General features: G+C 39.8%; 1 protein-coding gene and 1 non-coding gene across 14 annotated transcripts in view; both read left to right on the plus strand.

Annotated features, from left to right (window-relative positions):
- The window catches only part of pde1c (phosphodiesterase 1C), a 436419-nt gene that overhangs the window by 82026 nt on the left and 329761 nt on the right, over positions 1-24632 (plus strand). The window contains exon 1 of one of the 13 annotated variants that reach the window (XM_062957316.1): positions 13598-13872. The exons of 11 other annotated variants lie outside the window; for them this stretch is intronic. In XM_062957316.1, coding sequence (XP_062813386.1) covers positions 13788-13872 — 85 coding nt within the window. In that variant the 5' untranslated portion in view covers positions 13598-13787. Of the gene's footprint in view, positions 1-13597; positions 13873-24632 lie in introns of those variants that run through there. One more of the 13 variants, XM_062957318.1, reaches the window with a different exon arrangement.
- On the plus strand, positions 9669-9803 carry LOC134292816 (U4 spliceosomal RNA). The gene has a single exon (XR_009999951.1). It is a non-coding gene; the product is annotated as a U4 spliceosomal RNA (small nuclear RNA).

Genomic DNA, 24632 nt, shown 5'->3' on the forward strand with positions numbered 1-24632 from the left:
GAAAAATCAATGTTCTATTAAGAAATGTTATTTTCTGCACAAAACATGCTGTTTTTTTGTATGTAGGAAAGTTATTTTTTGTGCAAAAAAACTATTTACGTTTCTCACACAGAATGAATCCCGAACTGCAAATATTATTGGCTTTCTAGGATTTTCCATCTCAAGATTTCCTGACACCCAAGAAACCCATTCTAGGCCATTTGAGAAATACTTTTGAATATTATTTCCATTTCTATGTTTCTAATGAAACCTGGATGTAATTGGTCATAATTGTACTTATTATTTCCACTAGACAGCCCAAATTCTAATACCAGAAATCATCAATGGAAACTTGTGTGATGACTTTGGGTAAATCAAAACTTCTAAGCCTTAGGATAAGACAAAGGCAAACTGCTTCTAAAATATTCTGCTATGCAAAGCCTGTGATACGTTCACTTTAGGGTCATCATAAGTCAGGATGGACTTGAAGGCACACATACAAATATCAACAATAATAGAGGGAAGGATGGATTCTTCCTGGGAATTCATAAAAAACACTTTGCTTTCTTTCAGCTTATACTGAAACAGGGATGGAAGAACTTCCTTCTTACTAGGGGCATTTAGCTCAATCGAAACATGTCAAGGGCTCCTTTCTAGCAGTAGGTGTGACCACAAGAGGATTAGAAATGCTTTTGTACAGTATATTATGGAGGAAAGAGATTCTTGTCTAGAGACGTTCTCCTCTCTTAACTTATTCTTTCGATATAGCTTTATAGTTCAGGAACAGAACTAAATGGAATAAATAAATGATCAAGCCTGGAAATGTGGGCCTATCCTCAAGAGAGCACAGAAGTCTGGATTGAGAGGCCTGGAGGTCCACAAGTATATTCTCCAGCTGCCCTGGTTTAGCAGGTAGAGTCCAGGGCATTATCACACGAGGCAGTAAATCACAATCACAGGAGGACAATAGTGTGTTTGGATCTTTTCATTATTGGGAAAAAGCCACAGCACACAGCCAAAGCCACAGTTATGTTTCTGGTGTGATGCTTTCATTCCATGGTTGTTGCAATATTGTGACAGTCATGTGGTGTTAGTGGGTGAGATTTTCTTTCCGCCCTTGGTATCCCCAAACAGGGGAAATCACTACAAAGGAAATGGAGCCAGGCTTCCTCGAAAGTTGGTTACATTCTTGTTCTTTCGTCTTCTCCCTCTTTACATTTTCTCCCTCTCATCTTTCTCTTGTGGAAAGTGTTCATGCGTACTTTGGAAATGAGGAAAGAGGGGGGAGTGGCAGTTTGCATCTAGGAAGGTAGGCAGGAGAGGGAAAGCAAGAACATTAGTCTGCTTAAAATATGCACACAAGCACTAGCAAGGATGCATGTGAGGAATCTCAGGATTAGAACTAGCAACTTTTGTGTCCTATGGATGTGTGTGAGTTTTTTTTGTTGTTGTTGCTGCTGGTGGGAGCATCTCACACAGGCAGAAAAGAACTCATTAGTGCCCTTGTTTGTTTGTTTTTAACCATGCATGAGTTCACTTCAGACTCCTTGTCTCCTCCTTTGTCATGCTCAGCAAAGTGGTCTTCCCACCTTCTTCGGAAAGGATCTTCCAATTCGTGAAAATAAACTCTGTATTATCTGCAAACATACAGAGGAAAAAAGGGAAGGAGGGAGAGAAATCTTGATGACAAAAGAAATAAGCATTTCATTCTTTGAAGAAGTTTTTGCATTAATTGTGAAACTGCAGCAAAAAATAAAACACACATACACATGAACTAAGTAGGAAGAAATGTGATATTTATATTTTAATTTACTTTATTTTTATCCTGCCTTTCTTCCAATATAGGGACACAAGGCAGCTAACAATAAATATTAAATAATGTTAGTTAAAACTACATGAATATAAAAATTAAAAACAACTGAAATATGTATATTATTAGAACAATTAAAATACATTAAAATATCAAACCACCTTAAAATCAATCACACCATCTTTAAAATCCTATCCCTCATCAATTTATAAATGTCGAATGACAGAGGAATGTTTTTATCTATGTATGAAGCCCGGCAGGGATGGGGCCATCCTGGCCTTTCTAGGGAAGGAGTTCCAGTGTCTGGAAATAGACACTGAAAAGGCCCACTTTCACCAAATAAATTTGAGGGGATAATGTGAGATCCATTGAAGTATTTTGTTTATTTATTTCTAGGGACTCAGGGCGGCGTACAAAATTGGCAACAATTTGATGCCTACACATAATTAAAACAGAAATGAAAATCCAATTAAAACAATATTAAAACAATATATAAATATAAAACATATGATTAAAATCCATTCATCCAAAATCCTTGTGCTGTAGCCGTAAATCAGTCCGGGTCGTCTTTATCCTTTAATCTTCGAAATCCTGGGCACATAGCCATGTTTTCAGGGTTTTTCTAAAACTCAAAAGCATTGGGGCTTGCCGTATTTCTCTGGGGAGGGTGTTCCACAGCCGGGGAGCCAATACCAAGAAGGCCCTGTCCCTCGTACCCACCAGCTGCGCTTGTGAGGCAGGCGGGACCGAGAGCAGGTATCGTATCTCCAAGCCTCATTCCAGAAAAGTGACTCAGGTACCATCATAGGTGGTAATGAAAACTACTGAAAGATTCTGTAGCACCAACAGGGACATAGTTCCCTGTCCAGTTCTCTCAATGGTCATCCACCAGTGGTCAAAGCTGTGCCTGTCCCATAATTAGCCTCGAAACCAGACTGAATCTAGATAATCTACCTCATTCAAGCATCCCTGAAGTTGAGAGACCACATATGCTCTAGTACTTTTTGGCAGAAAAAATGGAATGCAAAGATACAGAATGGGGGACGCCTGGCTTGACAGCAGTGTGTGCGAAAAAGACCTTGGAGTCCTCGTGGACAACAAGTTAAACACGAGCCAACAATGTGATGCAGCAGCTAAAAAAGCCAATGGGATTCTGGCCTGCATAAATAGGGGTATAGCGTCTAGATCCAGGGAAGTCATGCTCCCCCTCTATTCTGCCTTGGTCAGACCACGCCTGGAATACTGTGTCCAATTTTGGGCACCGCAGTTGAAGGGAGATTTGACAAGCTGGAAAGCATCCAGAGGAGGGCAACTAAAATGATTAAGGGTCTGGAGAACAAGCCCTATGAAGAGCGGCTTAAAGAGCTGGGCATGTTTAGCCTGCAGAAGAGAAGGCTGAGAAGAAACATGATAGCCATGTACAAATATGTGAGGGGAAGTCATAGGGAGGAGGGAGCAAGCTGGTTTTCTGCTGCCCTGCAGACTAGGACACGGAACAATGGCTTCAAACTGCAGGAAAGGAGATTCCACCTGAACATCAGGAAGAACTTCCTCACTGTGAGGGCTGTTCGACAGTGGAACTCTCTCCACCGGGCTGTGGTGGAGGCTCCTTCTTTGGAGGCTTTTAAGCAGAGGCTGGATGGCCATATGTCAGGGGTGCTTTGAATGCTATTTCCTGCTTCTTAGTGGGGGGTTGGACTGGATGGCCCATGAGGTCTCTTCCAACTCTACTATTCTATGATTCTATGATTCTATGATTCTTCCTGCCCAAAAATGGCAGGTTGGAGACTGGCCTACAGTTATCAAGTGTAGTAGAATATAGGGAAGGTTTCTGTAGAAGGTCTTACCACAGCCTCGTTTGTACATGTTGAGACTCTGCCTGATGCAAAGAGTCATTGATCACTTCCCTTACCCATTCAGCCAGCCCCCAGCCCCCCGCCCCCCCCCCCCCGTTCAGTTTTATGAGCCATGAAAGGCAAGGATCTAGAACACGTGAGGTGGTGCTCACCTTCCAAGAATCCTGTCCACACCCTCAGGCTAAACAAATTGAAAAGTGTCCATCAACACTGGATAAGCAGGTTCTGAGGTGATTTCCACCACAACTGTATCAACTATGGTGTCTGACAGAGTGAATCCTAACAATTCTATCTATAAAATGAAGGTCAAATTCTTCACAGAATTCTGTTGAGCCTTTCTTTTGCTGTCCTTTTTGCCTCACCATAAACCTTTAGGTAGATTTGTGCCTGTTCTTGGTTGGAATCACTGCGTTTTTTGCTGCTGTTTCTCTAATCTCCATCTCATCTGTTTCAGTACTGCCAAGCCCTTTATAAAACAAGGGGCTGGTTTAGCTCCATTCTGAGAGAAGGGATGCTTCTGAACAATCATGTCTTCCACCCTGATCATTTCGCCATTCCGGAGATCAACTAGGTGATAACATGATCATGCATTGACAGAGCAGAACCATACTGCTAATGCAGAAAATTCTGATATGGATTGTTTCCATTCCAGTATATTTCAATTTTCCTAAACAATGCAATCTCCATGACAGAACTGGCTGGGGTGATAAAGTTCCATGGTGATCCTCTGCTGTCCTAATTTACTCAGGTACCTTTAAAATGTCACATTTCCTCTCCTTCAACTTTTCTTTTTCATCCTCAGTTTATTTCAGTGACTGCACGTTGAGTTCAATGTGAAAAAAATACTGTCCAGTCAGCTCAGTCAAAGGAAGAGAAGGGAATGCTATCTTGCCCTTGCTTGTAAGCTTATTTGGGTTTCAGGCTTTCCTTAACTCAGGACACAATTCTCAGGTTTCTCTGCTTAAAATAGTAGCTCTGTTTGTTTTTTCTCATTATTAATTTTTGTTCTCTTGTTGCCTGGCCATAACCTTTTGACCACATTTTGATGTTGTTCAGCCACATTTGTCCCAGTTTTTGTTTATGAAATGCTGGAGGCTTTGCACACGCCATGCATCAACTGGAGATTTCTTAGCTTTTCTGGAGAATATGTTGGTTTGGTTTGTTCTCTCTGATGATTGCTCTACTTCTTTGCTAATCTGCTCTCCGCACAGTATTAACTTTAATTTGTTTACTAAGTAGGAAAAAGTAGAAAGTGATAATACTTGACCAATGTGTACATTGTCTAACATGTAATGTAATATATCTTTGTATTTTTATTTAATATATATTTGCATTTAAAAAAAAAGACAGACCTGACTTACGTATTTTCCATACCTGAATCAAAGCTGAAATTCGGTTTTTTACAATTTTCTTACTTATTTTAAGATAGAATGATTTCTTTCAGTGAAATTTGCATGTCACATTGATTATTTCTTGGCATAGAACTACAAAATGTTACTGATCAGTCACTAACAATTCAGATGCTAACAAGGACATTTGGAAATGTCTGAAAGGCTTCTGTCAGGAAATGAAATTGGCTTGGGTTGAACATTTCTGGAACTTGCTAATAGGTACCTTCTTTTACTTGACTGATTAAAAAGACCACATCATGTTTATAAACTGATGGAGAGATAATAACAAATGCCTTGTGTGCGGAAGATCCCAGTTTTGGTTTCCGGATTTTCCAGATTAATGGATCTGGCAGCTGGTAATTCAGCTTATTTTCTGAAGAGTTCCTATCCCTCACTGGTGGGTTGTTCTTCTCACTAGGAAGAGTGAGACAATTGCCGCAAGCAGCAGATTTTAATTCTTGTGTAGGATGGCAATTTGCTATTGTCTTTTCAGTGGCATAAAGAACTCAATCAGCTTCGAATACTATGCTTTTTAACCTAGGTTTATATTGCTTGCTGTGAGGATACAATTGGTTGTTCTGTTTCAGACAGTAAAATGTCTTGGGCAGTCAGTCTGAAAAAACATTAATTGGCTTATCAATTGCAAACTTATAAATTTATTGTTAAGGTCAGGATGGGAACCATGTAGCTATCCAGATGTTGGTGGACGGGGAGTCCCAGTACTATTAGCCAGCAGAGCCAATAGTAAGAAGTGCTGGTAATAGCAATCCAACAGGTTTCCAGATCTCATGGCATGGCCCTGAGTCTTGGGTCTTCAGGCTGGGTGGGAAGGATCTCAGAGTGAGACAACTGTCTTGAAAGTGAATGTATGTGTGTGAGTGTGTGTGTGTGTGTGTATACACACACACACACACACACATATATATTCATCCTTCATTAGCTTGGGATTTCTGTGTTTCATGCGATACTCTGTGTAAACACGGTTGATACTTACATTATCCTACTGACTGATATTGCCAGGGACCACTACAAGGTCTTGATATCACAAGAGGTCTCTGATTTTGGTCCTGGAATCTCAGGGCTTGATGTAGTCTTCACCTGACAACTTTAATTTGGAGTGCTGCGTAATTTCCAAATCTGGTGTACATTCTTTGGTATTTAAGAAAGCTCAAACCAGTGGTTGGGTGGAAACTGAGCTGGTCTCAATATATTTTTCAACGGAACCCTCCAGCATTCTTCATTATTATCCATGCTGCCTGTGGCAGCTGGGAGTTGCAGCTCAACACTGTCTGGAAGCCTGCACCATTCACATCCCTGCTGTTCATAACAGAGACATTTGATAATGCCTTTTTAAAAAAAAGCATCTTCACAGATTTTACTCTATGCAATGAAATTTGGGAAAGCCCATAGTTTAGTCTTACATTGTGCATGAGACAAAGAAATGGGAATGGATTTCTACTGCTGAAAAAAATAACATGGATTATACTCCAGGAGGAATTACTGCTGTTTTCAGGAAAAGAGGACACCTGGTGTTTGCCCAGTCATAGTCTATAGAGGTGAGTTAAGGCATGGATGTTAACTGACTCTCTGTGGCAAGTCCTACACTATGCAATAAATGCATACGTGGTGTATCTGTGCTCATCTAGCAAAATTAGGATGACTGATTTGGCTCTTGGCTGAATCTAATCTATCACAAATACATGTATTCTTAAACTTGACAGTGGTGCAAATGATAATTCATATATGGAGTGGATCGAAAGGCCTTGGTTTCAATCCAAACCATTATCAATTTTGATTTCATTCTTTCATCCTTTTAAAAGTGCCCTAAATTTGTGATTTTCTCCCTTCCAATGTAGTGTCATTATACATTAAATGGATGGCTACACCAAGTGAAAAGTTTGAAATGGCATAAATGCTGGGTTTTTCCCAGGGCTTCATATAATGCTTCATTAGCATTTCGTGTGGAAAAAGGTCAGTTTTGGAGCAAGTGGAAAGAAAGCAAACTTTAAAACAGCTGAACATTAGAAAAAAATTACCTTCTGGCTATTCTGTATAAGAAAAATTATCACTGAAGTAGAATATATCTGCTTGTTGAAGTCATCCTAATTTCCAGATGGTGTATTTCTAAAAAAAAAAAAAAGTCTCTCAGCATCTTTCAGGCATGGTATGGACGTCACAGTTGCCATAACCAATCTGAAACGGGATAATCGCATTAGCTTTCTGAAAATTATCACAGCATATTTACAGGGATCCAGTCCTCTTCTTCTGAGAGTCCTTTGTACAGCTTATACTCATTCATGTTTGAGGGCATGTTGTAGTGCCTGAGTCATGACTCTAAGTCAAGAAGATTAGAGCATTAAACATTTATATGGAAAAGTTCCCATATAGTTAATCAACCTTGTCACTGACTCTTCTGAATGTTAATCTATATTTAAATAGTTCTGTCTTGCACACAGAATCAAAGATGCAACTGCATTTTATGGACTCTTAGTGGGCAGTGGAGAAATCTAACATGGGGGACACAATGAAGTGATACAATTGATGATTAAAATTGATTATGTGGAACTTCATGACGTATGAATGATAGCTATTTACAGTCATGTGGAATATCCTAAACCTTAAGAATTTATGCAAGACTTTCCCTTGTACTGGTCAGGTCTTTTTAAAAAATGGCCAAGTGATGTACTTCCTGTGATGGTCCATTGTTGGCATATTCATGGGATCAGCAGTGACTTTGTAAGTCCAAGTCAGGAGGTGTTTTTTAGCTCCAGTCTGCTGGAAAATTCCTGAACAGGCAGGTGTTAGTTTCCACTTCTGGCTACATTGTCTCAGTTCTTCCTTGGATATCTGGGCAGTTACTTCGATGGCTTGATGAATGGTGATGTGCCATTTTTCATGGAAGCCGTCTACTAACCATCATCCCCTCAGTACATTTCTGGAGAGATTTTTTTTTCGTGTCAGATAAGAACGTCCTGTCCATACTACATTTCATGCCAGACAAAACGTGAAAGATAAAGGCTTAGTATGTTTAGGTCATCTCAAGGAGGCAGTGGGAAGACATGTTATGAAGCATGCTATCCAAATACAGAATAGCTTACCAAATCCCAAGGCTTTTCTAAAACTATTCAGAGCTGGTTTCAGAGTTATATCAAACTTGCTCCAATCCATTTGGGATTTTGAAAACTGAGCAGGAATCATGTAATCAATGAATCATAGAGTTGGACAAGAACACATTGGCCATCCAGTTCAACCCCCTTGCCATACAGCAAAAGTACAAAGTAGCTTCGACAAAAGTTTCCAAAGAAGGAGCTTCCACCACAATTGTGGGCAGAGAGTTCCACTGTTGAACATCTGTTGTGATGAAGAAGTTCTTCCTGATGTTCAGGTGGAATCTCCTTTCCTGTTATTTAAACCTATTGCTCCAAGTCCTAGTCTCAAGGGCAGCAGAAAATAAGCCTATGTTCTCTTCCTTATGAAATCCTTTCAAATATAGCGATCATGTCTCCTCTCACACTTCTTTTTTTGCAGGTCCTGCTCTCTAATCTGTTAAGGTTTTAATTCTGATCCTATCTTCTGGAGTATTAGCTATTCTGCCTAATTTGGTGTCATCTGCAAACTTGATTAGTATGCCCTCAAAACCGTCATCCAAGTCATTTATTTATTTATTTACAGTATTTATATTCCGCCGTTCTCACCCCGAAGGGGACTCAGGGTGGATCACATTATACACACATAGGGCAAACATTCAATGCCCATAAACACATCAAACAGAGACTGAGACAGACAGACGCAGAGGCAATTTAACCTTCTCCTGAGGGGATGTTCGATTCTGGCCACAGGGGGGAGCAGCTGCTTCATCATCCACTCTAATGGCACTTCCTCATTCCAAGTCATAAATTAGTTAAACTTGCCTCCCCACTTTTTTTTATAAGTGGTACCTTATTTCCTACTTGATAGATGCAACTATCTTTCGGGTTGCTAGGTCAGCAACGAGCAGGGGCTATTTTTTATTTTTGATGGGTGCTCACCCTGCCACGGGCTGACCTCGAACTCATGACCTCATGGTCAGAGTGATTTATTGCAGCTGCTCAACAGCCTGTGCCACAGCCCGGCCCTATTAATAAAGATTTCGAATAGCACTGGGCCTAGGACAGATTGGATTAATTGAGCTATGAGTCCTCGTCCAACAGTATGATTCTATAATATTTTTTGGCAGACGGGAATCCAGTGTATGAATTACAATGAGTAATATAAGATGCTTGACTATGGTCCTATATCCACATCAATGTATAGTGATGGGCAGAGCTTGGAATGTTGGCCCTGCTATCTTAGAAGAAGTGATTATTATAAAAGGGAAAAAAGCAACTCTCCCAAGCCATGCTTGAGGATGGTTTGCCACTGTAGTAAATAGTATGAAGGAATTATCTGATTTGTTAAATCAAATCACGTTTTATTGATTAGCCCATCGGCCGTATCAAAACATTTAACACATATACATACAACATACAACCCGTGGTACAAAAGAAGTTAAAATAAACAAGCTGTTAACAAGATCCCATTCAGGTCAAATATCTGCATCACCTCCACAGTTTACCCCAGTTGATTCCAAATATGCAATTTTTTGCGCAAATATGTTTTGCGCAGTGGCAGTATTGTAGCCAATGAGGTTAATCCGAGGTGCAATTATTGCTAATTGATTTGTTATAATGTTCCTACTTCTTCTGAACTGGAATTACAGTACAGAAAGAAGGCAGTGGAGATGTTGCCCTAGTCACTGCATGTCAGATGTGAACGTAAGAACAGAACTAGTACCATTTGGGTTGAAACCTCAACAATCTTGATTCAGTGCCTCTGGGAAGCCCACAAGTAGGACATGACAACAGCAACTCTCCTTCCTGCTGTTTTCCCACCAGCTACTATTCAGAAAGGCACTCTGCTTCTAATCCAGTAGTAATGTATACAGAAAACTAAATGCTTTATTGGTGTGATATGATGAAATGTTTTCTTTACTAGTATGAATCATCTTCCATCTCCATAAATTAAGATAAACAATTAAACTAGGTTGTATCTTCAAAGATAAAATCTTTGCATGAATGCCGAGCTTTTCTGACAAGCATCATGATAATATTTTTCATTTATTAATAGGCAGATTTCCCCTCTTTTCAAAGGATTCAGACATGTTTAACAACCTATCTGCAGCTCTGGTTGTTTGATGGTGAAGGGCAGCTACAGGGCATTTGACAGTGCGTGGCACAAATTACCTAACAATAAAGGGCACAGCTTAAGACTGTCTTAAGAAAAACCACAAGGTTACTGAGATAAGCAAAATGAATTTGCTTTGGAGTGCAAGACATGCTTCTGACAGGGGAGAGAAGAGAAATTGTTAGGATTTAGTAGAAAATTATTAGATGAGAACAGTAGCAAATATTGGATACTTCGCATACTCTGAAACGGGTGAATTTTGTGGCTTCTCCGTTTTTAAAAATGCAGCAGCTATTCCACTGTTTAAGTGACCTAGAAAGCCACTTATTGAAGGAGGGGGAAGGATTTCTAAGTGAGTCAGAGAACAGAGCAGTACTTTAAAGCAGCCGTATTATTTGTATCTTTAAAAAGATATCTTAAAGCTTTAAATCCCCTACTGCAGGTTTGGAGATGGATGAACTGGGGGGACATGTATTAAACGCTAAGACTCAGAGGGCACTTCTTTGATTTTTATTTAAATAACAGAATAATATTTTTCATTTATAAATATATGTAGAGAAATTAGCGTGTATAGAGGGGGCTGTGGTGTAGAAAGTGTGATCCTGATATCTCCTGGCTATGTTACCTCTACTACTTTCTTATGAATGTAATTCAAGGTCCTTGTAAGCAGCCTTCAATGCTTTATGCCCAATCTTAGTTGAGGGCCACATTCTCCCATAGTGTCTTGTCCCTTCTCTATAAAGAATTGCCTCTTAATGCTTTCACTCTCCATATGCCTTGCAAGGACTTATAGAGAATCTCCATAATGGTGTCCTGCTTTCAAACTCTTCTCTTAGAAGTTGATGTAAGATCAAGGTTGGACATCTTCTGCTGACAATGCAAGGCATTTTTGTTTCAATAGTTTGTTTGTGGGTTTTTTAAGGTGCATTATTACTGAAGCATTTTCCTTGATTCAAAGCTTCCATGGGTGAACTCTATCCGTTGTTTCAGCAAACGAAGCAGATATGTATTCATAAATTAATGAATGACCAGCAGAACTTTGGCAAGCAGATGAATTTAATTTGCATATTGGAGTCCCTTTTTGTCCATCATTAAATTCTTAAAAGCAGTGCAGGAATGAGAGTTTAGGGTAGGGATGAGAGTTGAGGGTAGGCGGGAGAGCTTAGTTACTCAGATGCTTCAAAAAATATTGGGAGGGCTGAGGAGGTGCCTTGTTTTCTAGACCTCCACAGTTGATCACAAGTAAAGGGTCTAAATGACCTAAAGGTACCAGATTCTGTCTGATATTGAAAGGGTCAGTACTAGATAGTATGTGGATGGCCTTATGGCACCAATGAGCACCAGGTTCTGTAGGCAATATTTCAGAAGAAGGAACTGGCAAAACCACTCCTGAGTATTCCTTGTCCAATAAATTCATGAAGGTGACCTGAAGGCACACACACACACTCACAGCATGTTGATACATTCAAGAAATTACAGTCTCCAGTCACCTTTCCTGATGTGACTATTTATTCGGACACTACGTGACTTGATGTCCCTTATTGTTTATTTCATGGCATGATCTTGTGCACTGGCAGTCTATCAAATAATGAGCTTTAAAAAATCTTCTACTACTTCCTTACTCCATGAGCTTCAGGCCTCTGGAGAAAAAAACACGTTATTTTCTGTTACAGAAATAGCAATTAGTTTGGCAAATGTCACTTAATCCAAAATTTGAATGTGCAATGATGGTAAAGTTATCCTTTCACTTTGGTAGGGAGGTGCATTGTCCTATTGTGTCTCCTCCCTTAAAGTAGAGTAAGACTTTACTGGGGGGTAGAGGTGCCTCAAGCCATCCTAATATCTGCATGTACAAATTAATTCCAAATCTTGAACATGAACTTAGACATTTAAGGATCTATATAAGAGACAGTGTTTCACTAAGACAGCTTTTCCCTACTAGTGTGCTTCTGTGACGGAAAACTTTAGAGGTGAGCTGTCTCAGAATTTGAACTTGGTAACCTTGGGCAAGCAAGAAATCCCAGGATCACTGTTTCACAACAGTACTAAGCTTATTTTTAATGGCCTACTTTCAAGAAAACTTTTAAGAAGACATTTGGCAGGTGAAAAATCCCAAAAAAATTTCTGCTTCAGGCAGTGCAGCAAATGAAGCCACCCACTCAAATGGAAGTCCATAATGCTCAAGGTAGCCAATTTATATTGGTACTTGAGTCACAGAATTCCACAGACATCGCTTCCTCTCTGTGGCAATGCAATACACACAAATACACAATAAGGACATAATCCTATTTTTAGCTCCAAGTAAGAAGGGGCCATTCAGTCAATTGGATTTGCCAATGTGTTGACTCATCCTTCAATGATTGTTTCAATACCTTTGCTCTAATTGGGACTAGCTGGCAGGATTCCAGGCAATAAGAAAAATAAATAATAATTTTCTGGCCTTTCCTGACAACCCCAAATCTTTCTCTGCTTAATGGGACAAGTGACCCTGCTTTGAAATTCTAAATTCCTTGTCTACATTTTTTTTTGCCAAGTTTCAATGGAGAAGTCTTTAGGCTACAGAACATCAGGTTTCCCTTCCTGGAGGCTTAGGACTACTATCGTAGAGCTGACAACCTACCTACCGAGGACTGTTATTGTAGCTCTGACAACCTACATATGTCCCAATATTTTGTATCCCACTGATTATTGTAATCTGTTATAACAAGGACTGCTATGTCAGTACTGATTCAATCAAAGAAGACAGTTTTGAACATGGCAGTTGATGACTGAAGATGAGGGATCTTGGAAATCTTTCATAGTGCTGTCATAATTCAAAGTCAGTTTGATGGCAAATAACAACAATATTAGTGATCAGCTTGGCTGAGCTGTAGCTGGGTGAGTCGGTTGTAAGAAGGGAAATGAAGACATTGTACTCCCAACTAAAGTCCCCCTCCCACCACGAACATTTCTTTGAACCCCCACATTTCTAACATTGGAGGGAGTGAGACTCTGAAAATCATTTGCCCATAGAACTTACATATTTTTTGCTCTCACATTCTTTTGCTAACTTTGCTTTCCCTTGTCTTCCGATGCCGAAACTGTATTTTAAAACTATCAATTAAAGTTGTATAATGCCAGAATTTAGAGGCAGAAGGAACATTTCATAGAGGGGGCAGAATACTTGTCTGGCAAGCTCTTCCAACATAGCTATAAACCTGGAAAGTGATGTTGCTCTAATTGCTCTTAGCTCTGGCACTCTAGAATTTCTTAACCAGTTGTTAAAACCTCTGAGTAAGATATGTCAGTAATATGCTGCTTAGGGGGTGGAGAATTATTGCTGGGTGTGTATTTCTCTCTCTCCCCCCCTCCTCTTCTTGGATCAAGCACAGTGCATTAGGAGATGTGTGGAGTCAGTTGTGAGTGCTGCTGCCAGCAGGAGAGATTTGAGGGCAACTAATTGCCATCTCTGGAAAGCCTGCATCCCACAAGGGGAGAATCTCAGCTGCTTCAGCTGCTGTTACTGCTGTTGCTCTGCTCAGAGCAAGAATCCTTCCTAGCGGGATCATCATGACCGAACCGAGCAACAGAAAAGAAGGTTTTAAAAAATGCCGGAGTGCCACTTTCAGCATTGATGGCTACAGCTTCACAATTGGTGAGTGCTTGGGTGTATGTGTGAGTGTGTGTATTTGTGTTGCTAGCAGCAGCGGTATGTGTGTGTGTGAAGCAGATGATGGATCCAAGGATGCTTTTGAAGATGTCGCCATCCTGTAACTTTTAGCTCTGCTCGGTCTCCCTGCCTCCCTCTCTTTACTGACTTTCTTTGTGCAGGAAATGTGCCTTTCCCAACCATGCTTTCATAATGTTTTTGGCAAGGCTTTTCCCAGAGGGAGGCAGAACTTTTGTTTCTTGGGGAGCCTTTATCTCAGGAAAGCTTGTGCTTTCAGGATTACAAGATTTTCAACTTGTTTGCTGCTTTTCCTCCCAACAAACTCAGAAGCCCAGCGTGCATGCCCTGAGTTTGTTTGTTTTTCTTGCATGGGAGTTCAATGAGCGAACAATGATTTTGAAACGATGCCACTATTAATTGAGTCATACCCTTCCTGAGCTTGCTGTTTCAGATATTAATGAAAAAACAAAATGGATTTGGAAAGACTAAATTCCACCCAGTTTCCTGTGTTCCAGCTGTCAATAGTAGTATGTTTTTAAGAAGAGAACTGTTCAGGTGTATGTGTGTGCAAAACATGCCTTCTGATTATCCATTATCTCGAAGAATGGAAGCTGATTGTCATAGGTTACCCAGTATTGGGAGACACTTTGTGTATCCTCATATACATTGTCTTTATTATTATTTCAGTGTTTGTTTGATTGCAAAGAGTTTTGAGAGCAAAGCCATGCCTGATATTAAATCATTTTATTTGTTTGAACCTAAGATCAGTTTGTCCACCTTGTTTGTTTTCTTCATGGAGTAAAGAAGACAAATTGCTCAAAGCAACAGGTGTCTCTGCCTCCCCCAGATTATTTTTTTTAGAAAACACATTTCCTATCAAACTCACTGAGCAAAGGTTAGATTCCTAGGGTAAACCATATAGACTGTTCTTTTGACATTTTACATCTGACTGCTCTCTACACTGAAAATTCCCATGTGTCTTAATAAAGCAAACTATCTTGCTGGCTTGTTTTATTTTATAAATTGTGTGGGTAATTTTTTGAGAAGCAAATGAGGCTGTATCTGTATGCCTTCTTCTACATATAATTGCATTTATCAATTTTAACTATGTAAATATGTGTAACAGAGTTTCAATCTGGTTGAAGTAGTGCATACTAATTTTTGCCATTGTATGTTGCTGTCTCTTACATCATGTTTTATAGTTGTTAAAACCCTTCGGTATAACAATTTGAACAAGACCTGGGAAGTCAGGGAACTTGTTCCAGCTACATGGAATACATTTAATGGAGAAAAGGGAAATGTGTGTGGATGGTGAAGTGAGTGTATCTATGCTGTGGAATTAATGCTATTTGACCCCACTTTAACTGCCATGGCCCAATGCTGTAGAATCATGGGAGTCGTAGTCTGATGAGACACCAACACTATTTGGTAGAGAAGAGTATATGGCAGAATGACAATCATGTGTAGTTCACATTTTATCAGTCCACACACTACCTTGCCAGAGAAAAGATATGTCATACGGATGATCAGTAAAGAACAAGAAGTTTACTCTTGTTAAATGCAGAGCAACATAAAACAGTCACATGAACAGTTGCATTGACTCATACAATGTCCTTTGGGAAAGAGATTCAAATAGTCCTTAGGTACCCATGTAAAAAGGTCTTCTTCTAGCAACCCAGAAGCAAAGCTTTCTTGATAAGTTCTTGCACAGAAAACTATATGTAATTGTTGCCAAAACTCCCAGGCTCAGTTAGCTCCCCCGGTGTAGCCCAACCAATCAGCTTTGTGCTTTGCATATTCAGTTAACACACTCACCAATTGATTTTACATGCATTAACAGGGTAAAGATTATGTAAAACTCCAACTCTCATGATTTCATAGCAATGAGCCAACACAATCAAAGTGTATTAATCCTACAGGGTTGCTGACCTGAAGGTTGTGGTTCAAATCCACAAGATGGGGTGAGCTCCCGTGTCTCTGTAGATAGCCAATTCTCACACAGCAGAAGCGACTTGCAGTATGTTCTCAAGTCGCTTCTGACAGGATTAAAAAAGTAGAATGGTGGTTCTGCCATGTACCACCATTAAACTGTGAGAAAACTTAATGGGTGTTCTTTTTTTACATTATCAAACTTTCTTCTGATCCACATTATAAAAAAGGATAGTTGTTTTAAAAATTTAAGATAGATAAGGGTATTATAACATAACAACCAAATAATAACTACAGTTAGCATCGTCCAATCTCTTATTACAATAAAACATTGTATGGACCATTGACCAAAATTTAATCATTGAAGGTGAGTGACCCAACAGACTGACGTCTTTATTAGCATATAAAATAAAACTAAACCAAATATACTCAAAATCATCTGTCTTCATGTCTCTGGCTCATTTCAAATGCTGAGTAAATTTTTTGGCCAGTGCAATCGCCCAGACTCTCTTCAAGTAGGAACGTGTGGGTAAGGTATTGAGCACCTTCCAGTATTGGGATATTACTATGTGTACTGCCAAAAGCAAAAAAAATATTAGCACCTTTGGCTGCAAGTTTGTATTTTCACCTTGAAATATGGCTTATAGCAATAAAGCACTACACCACTTACTGTTTTGACCAGCTACATTAGCAGTTATATGCATGATCTCATTGCAGAATTTGCTAACTTATTTTGAACATCATTGAGATGCATAAGCTCACCATTGTCAATCAATTCACTAACTGTCCAAAAATTGGATATTCTAGGGGCCCTAAACAGGTTACATGTGAAGCTATGAGGGAATGGGAAATGAAAAGAAAATGGTTGCACAGAAGATAGTTAGCTTTTCAAATATTTCTCCCATCATTGCCAGACATACCATTTAGGAAAGAGATGTGTTCTGCTTTAAGCTGTCTTATTTAATTTTTGAAAAAAGTACCTGTTTAATCAAAGCTCAGAGTCTAGTTCATAGGGGTCCAATGCAGATAATGCAGAGAATAAAACCCCGTGGTTATATTCATATGCCTTTCTCACCCGAGTTTTAACTTAGTGTTCATGTGGCCCGCCCTGGTTTTTATTGCTTTTCTGAAGTTTGGGTTGTAATGTATGTTATTATTTATTGTATTGTTAAATTGTGTTATGATGTGTTGTTTTATATTTTGTTATATTGTATGATTCTGGGCACGGCCCCATGTAAGCCGCCCCGAGTCCCCGTTGGGGAGATGGTGGTGGGGTATAAATAAAGTTTTATTATTATTATTATTATTATTATTTAATTAGAAAAGTTGCTTGTTTTAACTGAAACGCTTCAAAATAGAGAGTGAAATTAATAATGGAAAAACCCAATTTGTTCTTAACTCCTTTTTACTGCCTATGAAGTTTTCTATTTCCTACTGTCATAGCTATACTTATTTTAAATCTGGAGGCAAAGAAAGAATTTGAAACAAAACATTGGGAGGACAAACATTTTAATCAGTGCCAATTTACCTAATAAAGATAGAGTCAGGTACTTCCATTAAACTAGTTTTGTCTTCAGCCATCTATCAAGGGGCTTATCATTTCTCATAGCCAATTGCAACCACTCTTTAGTTATGAGTATGCCAAAATACTTAATACAAAAAATTGCAGTGATAAATTAGACAATTTTGTACTTTATGCTGTGCTTCTAAAGACAAATCAACACAGAGTAATCTGGACTTACTGTAGTTAACCCTAAAACCAGAATCGAGCTCATAGGTATTGGGAATCTGTTCAAAGATAGCAAATTTATATGTGGGTTTTCTATGAATAGTAATATATCATCTGCATACATATTAATAAAATGTGCACTTACTTCCCTATTTGAAACCTTTGGTATGTGGACAGTTTTGGATAAACTTGACAAGTGATTTCCCTGTAGTTATGAACAAGACTGGCAGTAAGCAGTATCCGCAGTGGGTGACCCCAGAAAGACAAATTGAAAACGAGTTTAAATTATTTATATGAACCTTTGCTTCAGTGTATAAATTTGGTAATAACTAACAAATTTTCCTCCAAATCCTTGTTTATTTAGCAGTCTTAGCAAAAGTGATGATTCCAATCTATCAAATGCTTTCATGACATCTAGGAATAATAGCAATAACTGGTGATTAGTAATCTTTTCTTGATTATGTTGTAAGCATACAATCTGTCATTTCTCTGCTTGGCACAAGACCAAACAGATCATTGTAGAAATACCTTGGGATAAAAAAGTTCGACCTTTTTTCCATTAGCAATACAAACAGTTTGCAATCTATATTGAGTAAAGAAATTGATTTGTGACGCCTCACAGTGAGTGGGGTGTGTCCAGGTTTCAAAATTACCACAATTTGTGCCAAATTCCAATGAACAGAATAGGGATTTTCCTGAAACACCTTGTAAAATTCACCAAACCTATCCAGCCCAGGGATTTACTATTTTTCCAGTTTCTTTTTAAATTTCTTCTGGGGTAACTGTTCTGTTTAGCTCTATGTTCAGTGCTTAGGTAAAGGTAAAGGTTTCCCCTGATGTTAAGTCCAGTCGTGACCGACTCTGGGGGTTGGTGTTCATCTCCATTTCTAGGCCGAAGAGCCAGCGTTGTCTCCAAGGTCATGTGGCCGGCATGACTGCATGGAGCACTGTTCCCGCCAGAGTGGTACCTATTGATCTACTCACATTTGCATGTTTCGAACTGCTAGGTTGGCAGGAGCTGGGGCTAACAGCAGGCGCTCATTCCACTCCTGGGATTTGAACCTGGGACCTTTTGGTCCGCAAGTTCAGTGCCTACTGATATGAATTTTATAGGTAAAAACAATATGTAGCACTTCAGATCCTCTTCCTTCATTATCTCAGAAGTAAATAGCTTTTCACAGAGCTCACTAAAAGGACCATTTTTGAATCAACTGTAATGCTTCCTTTGATCTGTCTTGTAGTCGGACTGTTATTCTTTCCTTTTCTCTTATTTACAAGGCTAGCTTGCATTTTTGATGCCTTGCTTCCAAATTTGTAATAGTTCCTTTTGAGATAGACCAATGATGTATGGCTTTTATCTGTATCTAATCTCATTAGCTCACTTTTTCTGGAACAAAGTTCAGATGTCAGGATGTGAAAGCCCAGCACTCATAACAGCTGAACTTTCCACATCCCGTTAGAGCAATGGGGGGTGGGGGTGGGGTGGTAGGGAGATGATCTAAATGATAAGGGCCATCTGGCTAGGAGGATGGGGTTTATGGCCTGCTCTGTTTTTTCAAGCCTGGGAAAAGACTACATCACAGATACGTGTGAATATGGAAAGGGGGGGAGGTAGGAGGTGGATATACTTGGGGTTTGGCGGGAATACGTTAGTCCTAGCTTTGTTTTCAACTTGAAAAGAAGGTCTTCAATAAAGCGTTTCCACAGAACTGCCTGTGTGAGCCTGCACTGAGTCCTATAGCTTTCAAGACATCAAAAGTATGCTCAGTACTATTTTGAACTCAATCAATTTGAGTTACTCATTCTTATTCCTTTTTTCTATATGCTTGAAAATGTCAGTCTTTGAGGATGACTCTTAAGGTGTCCATTTTAAAACATTACTTGCCCCTGATTGTTGCTCCTATATTATCTATTAAAAATTGTTAATATCCCTATTGATTTTGGAAACAAGCTTGTTTTCAGTCTTTACACATGAGCCTTATATTTACAGATTAGCAAGAGAGGAGCATAGTGTGACAAACACAGTGTTGCTATGCAAAACTTTTCTACTTGTGTGCATATTGAGGGGGAAGCTAACATAAATTCTATCTGGGAATATCAATTGAATTTTGCCCAAAAAAATTAAATTGATGCATATCTCTTCAAACATCACCCAAATCGTAAGAATTTGTCCCAGAAAGATCAAAATGCTGTATAGTAGAAAGAGTCGCTGTTCTGTCTTGGCTAGCATCCATCACAGTATTTGAGTCACCCTCTACTAATAGCTCCTCCACAGCAAAGTCTGCTGGTCTCGAAAACATGAGTGAGAGAAAACATGTTTGACCTTGCAAGGGAGCATAATAAGAGCAAATTGTGAGCACCTCACCTGCTAAGATGCCCTTTACAAATACAAATCACCCGTCTAGGTACTAAAGGATCACAGTGTCTTTGAACGTACAGCCCACAGAGAGGAAGATCACTGTTCCTCTTCCTCTGGATGACTCACCCGTGAAGAACTGTTTGGCTACGTAGCTTTGAGATAATATATTCTGATTGGTTCTGTGCCTGTGGGTCTCCTGCAGTAGGGTAGTACATATATGGGTGGTTGGATTTAATTAGTTATAATACTCTTCATCTCTTTAGTGGGAACCCAGGCCACTGAAGTTTAATGACAATATTGTGAAATTATTTATGGGTTAAGAATAACAAATTGTTGCACATTCCTTCCCTAATGCCTAAGGTTCAACACATTACATCAGAGTTTCTCAAACTATGCTCCTCCAGATGTTTTGGACTTCAGCTTCCACAATTCCTAACAGCTGATAAATTGGCTGGGATTTTGGGAAGCTGAAGTCCAAAACACCAGAGAAGCACAGTTTGAGAAACACTGCATTACATAGTAACAATAATAAAAATGTAGTCAACCCTAGATTAGGGATGCTACTCTTGCTAAGTCTAATGGTCAGCTACTCATGGGGATAGCTGAGGGGATTTATTTGAAGCTGGTGATAATGAAGTGCACAGTTATGTCATAGGATTATATAATAATAATAATAATAATAATAATCATCATCATCATCATCATCATCACTTTATTTATATACTGTCCTCTCGCCTCGAGAGGATTCAGGGCGGTTTCCAACATAACAAAGAAACCATATGACAAATTAAACATAATAAAGAATAATAAACATGAAACAAGAATATACAATTCAAAACAACCACAAAAATTAAGAAACCAGTTACAAAATGCTCCATCAGCGGGACCAGATATAATGGCCAGGGCTTCAGAGTGGGCAAGGCCAACTATAAAGTGCTAGGCAAGACAAGTGCAAAAGAATATCATAGAACCAGGAAGTGGGTAAAGTGTCGAATGGGGTCCCAGTTACCAACCCGGGGAGGGGGGGGGGGTCCTAGGACTAATCCTGCTCAAAAATCTCCAGGAACCACCAAGTTTTCAGATCCTTGTGGAAAAAGAATAGTATAGGGGCTTCTCTGATCTCTCTGGGAAGGGCATTCCAGAGTCAGGGGCCACCACTATGAAGGCCCTCATCCCCACCAGCCACGCTTATGACGGTGGCAGGAGTGAGAGGAGGGCCTTCCCGGCAGGTCTCAGAGCCCACACTGGTTCATAGGGAGAGATGTGATCACAGAGATGTGAACATTAGGAAGAACTTCCTCACTGTGAGAGCTGTTTGTCAGTGGAAAGAATGTAAAACAAAGTGATCATATCTTGAAATTTGGGTGTTCCTAATGATTAAATGAATTTTTTAAAAAATTACCATGCCAGTCTCATGAAGCAGAATTTTTGGAAAGAAATGGAGACTGTCCATTGGAATGCCTATTACTTCATGTCACTGAAGCGATTCAACACGGGTAGATTTGACGGATCCCATTGTTTGATGGGCTCTGTGATGCTTCATCAGTGAACTATTTTAGGACTGTTTAGAAACTGGGGGGGTGTGTGTGCATGTGATGATGTCCCCAGTCTTCTTGTTGTGGTCCTACTGCCTTTCATTCTGCTATGTAACATATTATCCAAATATGAACAGGACTCGAAGTCCGAGGGCTCTCTAGGTGTAAAATAATCAATAAGAGCAGGGCTCCCACTTCCAGATGCTGGTTGAGATATTACCCAGATGGAATTACCAGAAAATGTTAGTTTTAATAATTACTCTGTGAAGCAGTCATTTCGGCTCACACCAAGGTAGTGCTATACCTTCTTAATGGGTGTTAATATATAGCTAACAGTATCTTTGCTGGAAGGTTGGACTTGAAACAAGGAGTTACAAATTAGTAGTTGGACAGTTTCAGGCAACCAACCCATTCCAGTTTGCATATCAAGTGTTCCATTGTTGTGACACTATGTAAAAAAAACTCCATTGCATCCATGGAGGATAAAAAAAACCATGTAAATGCTGTGCTACACTTCAACTCTTGGCTGCAATGGTCTTACAAAATGAGGGTTCCTGTTCTTTCCATTAACATACATGTGTTTGGGTTAATGTTTGTTCCAATCTTATGGATAACTTCCAGAGACATATAACTAAAATCATATCCTAAATAGCTGCATTCTTCTAGTCTGTTTCTGAACTGCTGAAGGCTCATCCCTAATTTCAGAGAGAAGAGGCAAGCTATTGATAGGAGAACATTCTCCCATTCAGATCAGTAAGATGTGCCATGCATGTTGTCTTGAAAAGAAGTTCCAGTCTTTTTTAAGGTATTTACTTTCAAGAAAGTGCAAGTAGTACTGCAATTTTACAAATTCTTCATTTGGCTAGATCAAGCACAACAGTTTGAATATTGTTTTTGTTTGTATTTATTTATTCACTTCCACAATATGCTAGAGCAGAATGTTTCTTAGTTCCACAGAAGCATAACATATATTTTTATTTATTTATTTATTTATTTATTTATTTATTTATTTTTCAAACTTATATGCCGCCACTCCCCTAGGGCTCGGAGCGGCTTACAAGAACCGGCTAAAATCAACAATTTAAAAAACATCTTAAAAACATCTTTAAAAAACATCTTAAAAACATCCTAAAAGCACCTTTTAAAACATCAACAACAGAACTCAAAAGCCTGTCGAAACAGATGTGTCTTACATGCCCTGTGGAAGGCCGACAAGTCCCGCAAGGCACGAACTTCAGGTGGCAAGGTGTTCCAGAGTGATGGCGCCACTACTGAAAAGGCTCTGCGTCTGGTTGTTGTTAGACGCAAGGTCTTAAAACTGGGGACTTCCAACAGGTCTTGGTCCTCAGAACGGAGGGATCTCTGGGGTTTGTAGGGAGTGAGGCGGTCCCTCAGGTACATCGGCCCTAGACCATGTAAGGCCTTGAAGGTAAGCACCATCACTTTGAAAGTGATCCGGTGTTCAATTGGTAACCAGTGCAGCTGCCGTAAGATTGGTGTTATGTGGCATCATATTGGGACTCTCACAAGGAGCTGGGCAGCTGCATTTTGCACCAATTTGAGCTTCCGGATCACCGACACAGGAAGGCCAATGTAGAGGGCGTTACAGTAATCCAGTCTCGAGATGACTGTAGCCTGGATCACCGTAGCCAGGTTGTCCCTAGACAGATAGGGGGCTAGCCGTCTAGCCTGCCGAAGACGAAAAAAGGCAGTTTTGCTAGCGGCAGAGACCTGGGCCTCCATCGTCAATGAAGGGTCCAAGAGAACTCCCAGACTCTTTACCAGTAAAGATGGGCGTACCACTTCACCATCTAGGGTTGGCAACTGGATATCCCTACTGCCCGGTCAGCCCAGCCATAGGATCTCCGTCTTTGATGGATTCACCCTCAACCTACTGGAACGCAACCATCCAATAATGGCCTCGAGGCACCGATGAAAACTGTCGGGTACAGACTCTGGTCGGCCTTCCATCTTTAACACAAGCTGAGTGTCGTCAGCATATTGATAACACTCGAGCCCGAAATCTTGGACCAGCTGAGCAAGTGGTCGCATATAGATGTTAAACAACAGAGGGGAGAGAATGGCCCCCTGACGAACCCCACAATGTAGAGGGGACCTCTCAGATACTAGGCCTCCCCTCTCCACTTGCTGTCCACGGTTGTGAAGAAAGGAGGCCAGCCAATTTAAAGCTGTTCCCCTAACTCCAGCAGCGGCAAGGCGGTGGGTCAGAAGATTGTGATCAACTGTGTCAAATGCTGCTGTGAGATCCAATAACACAAGCAGCACCGACCCGCCCTGGTCAAGCTATATATAAAGATAGCACACTAAAAACACAATGTCCAACAGCAGCAACCACCATGTATCTCCTATTCTACGTCTTAGGTTTCTGTGGGATGAAAATGGTCCCGCTTAATTCTTTTATGACCTTGTATTGGATTATGGTGGCAGTTGGAGTGCAGCAAGTAGACTCAAGAACAGCCAGTAGTGGTCAATCACTTCTCCTTTATTTCTTCAGAATCATACCGTATTCAAGAGAGGAAACACCACACACATATTCACCATGCAACTAAATCAATCTGGATTGATCAAGTCCAAAACGGCCGTCGGATGGTCAGGAGCAATTTGCAGTTCAGTCCTGTGATGAAGGTTAATTGGCAAGCTCCTCACTTATATAGGATACTTGTTTACAACATTCCTTCTTGTTTTTGTATCTTTCTCATGGTCATATTTGTCCAGTAAATACAGTGTTTGTGACAAAAGGATCCCATCTCAGCCATTTTACGAAAGTCCTTGCTTTTCTTGCCAAGTCTCTGATTCCTTAATGCATTTTGTTCAATTCCATCTTCTTGTGGGTTTCTCCAACCTTTCCAGGTCCACTCACACTAAATGCATTACATCTGTGCAATAAGTTTGTACTTAGTATAAAATGATCCTGTAGCATTGGTCCATCCAATTTCCACATATGAGTCTGTCCAGGCCATCACTTTGCTGTCCTTCCAACACAGATGAAGATTTTTTTTTATTCCAACAGGATTATAGAACTGAAGTTTTTTTTTAAAGGATAGGGCTTTAAGGGTGTGTTGTATTGTTTTAAATTTAACAGTTTTAAATGGATTTTTAGGCTTTTAAAAGTGTATGTCTTAAATTGCTTTTCTTTTTTTTTTAATGCAGTGGACTCTGATTTAACCAACAC

Source organism: Anolis carolinensis, chromosome 6 (genome assembly GCF_035594765.1).
Source record: "Anolis carolinensis isolate JA03-04 chromosome 6, rAnoCar3.1.pri, whole genome shotgun sequence".
NCBI classification, from domain to species: Eukaryota; Metazoa; Chordata; class Lepidosauria; order Squamata; family Dactyloidae; genus Anolis; species Anolis carolinensis.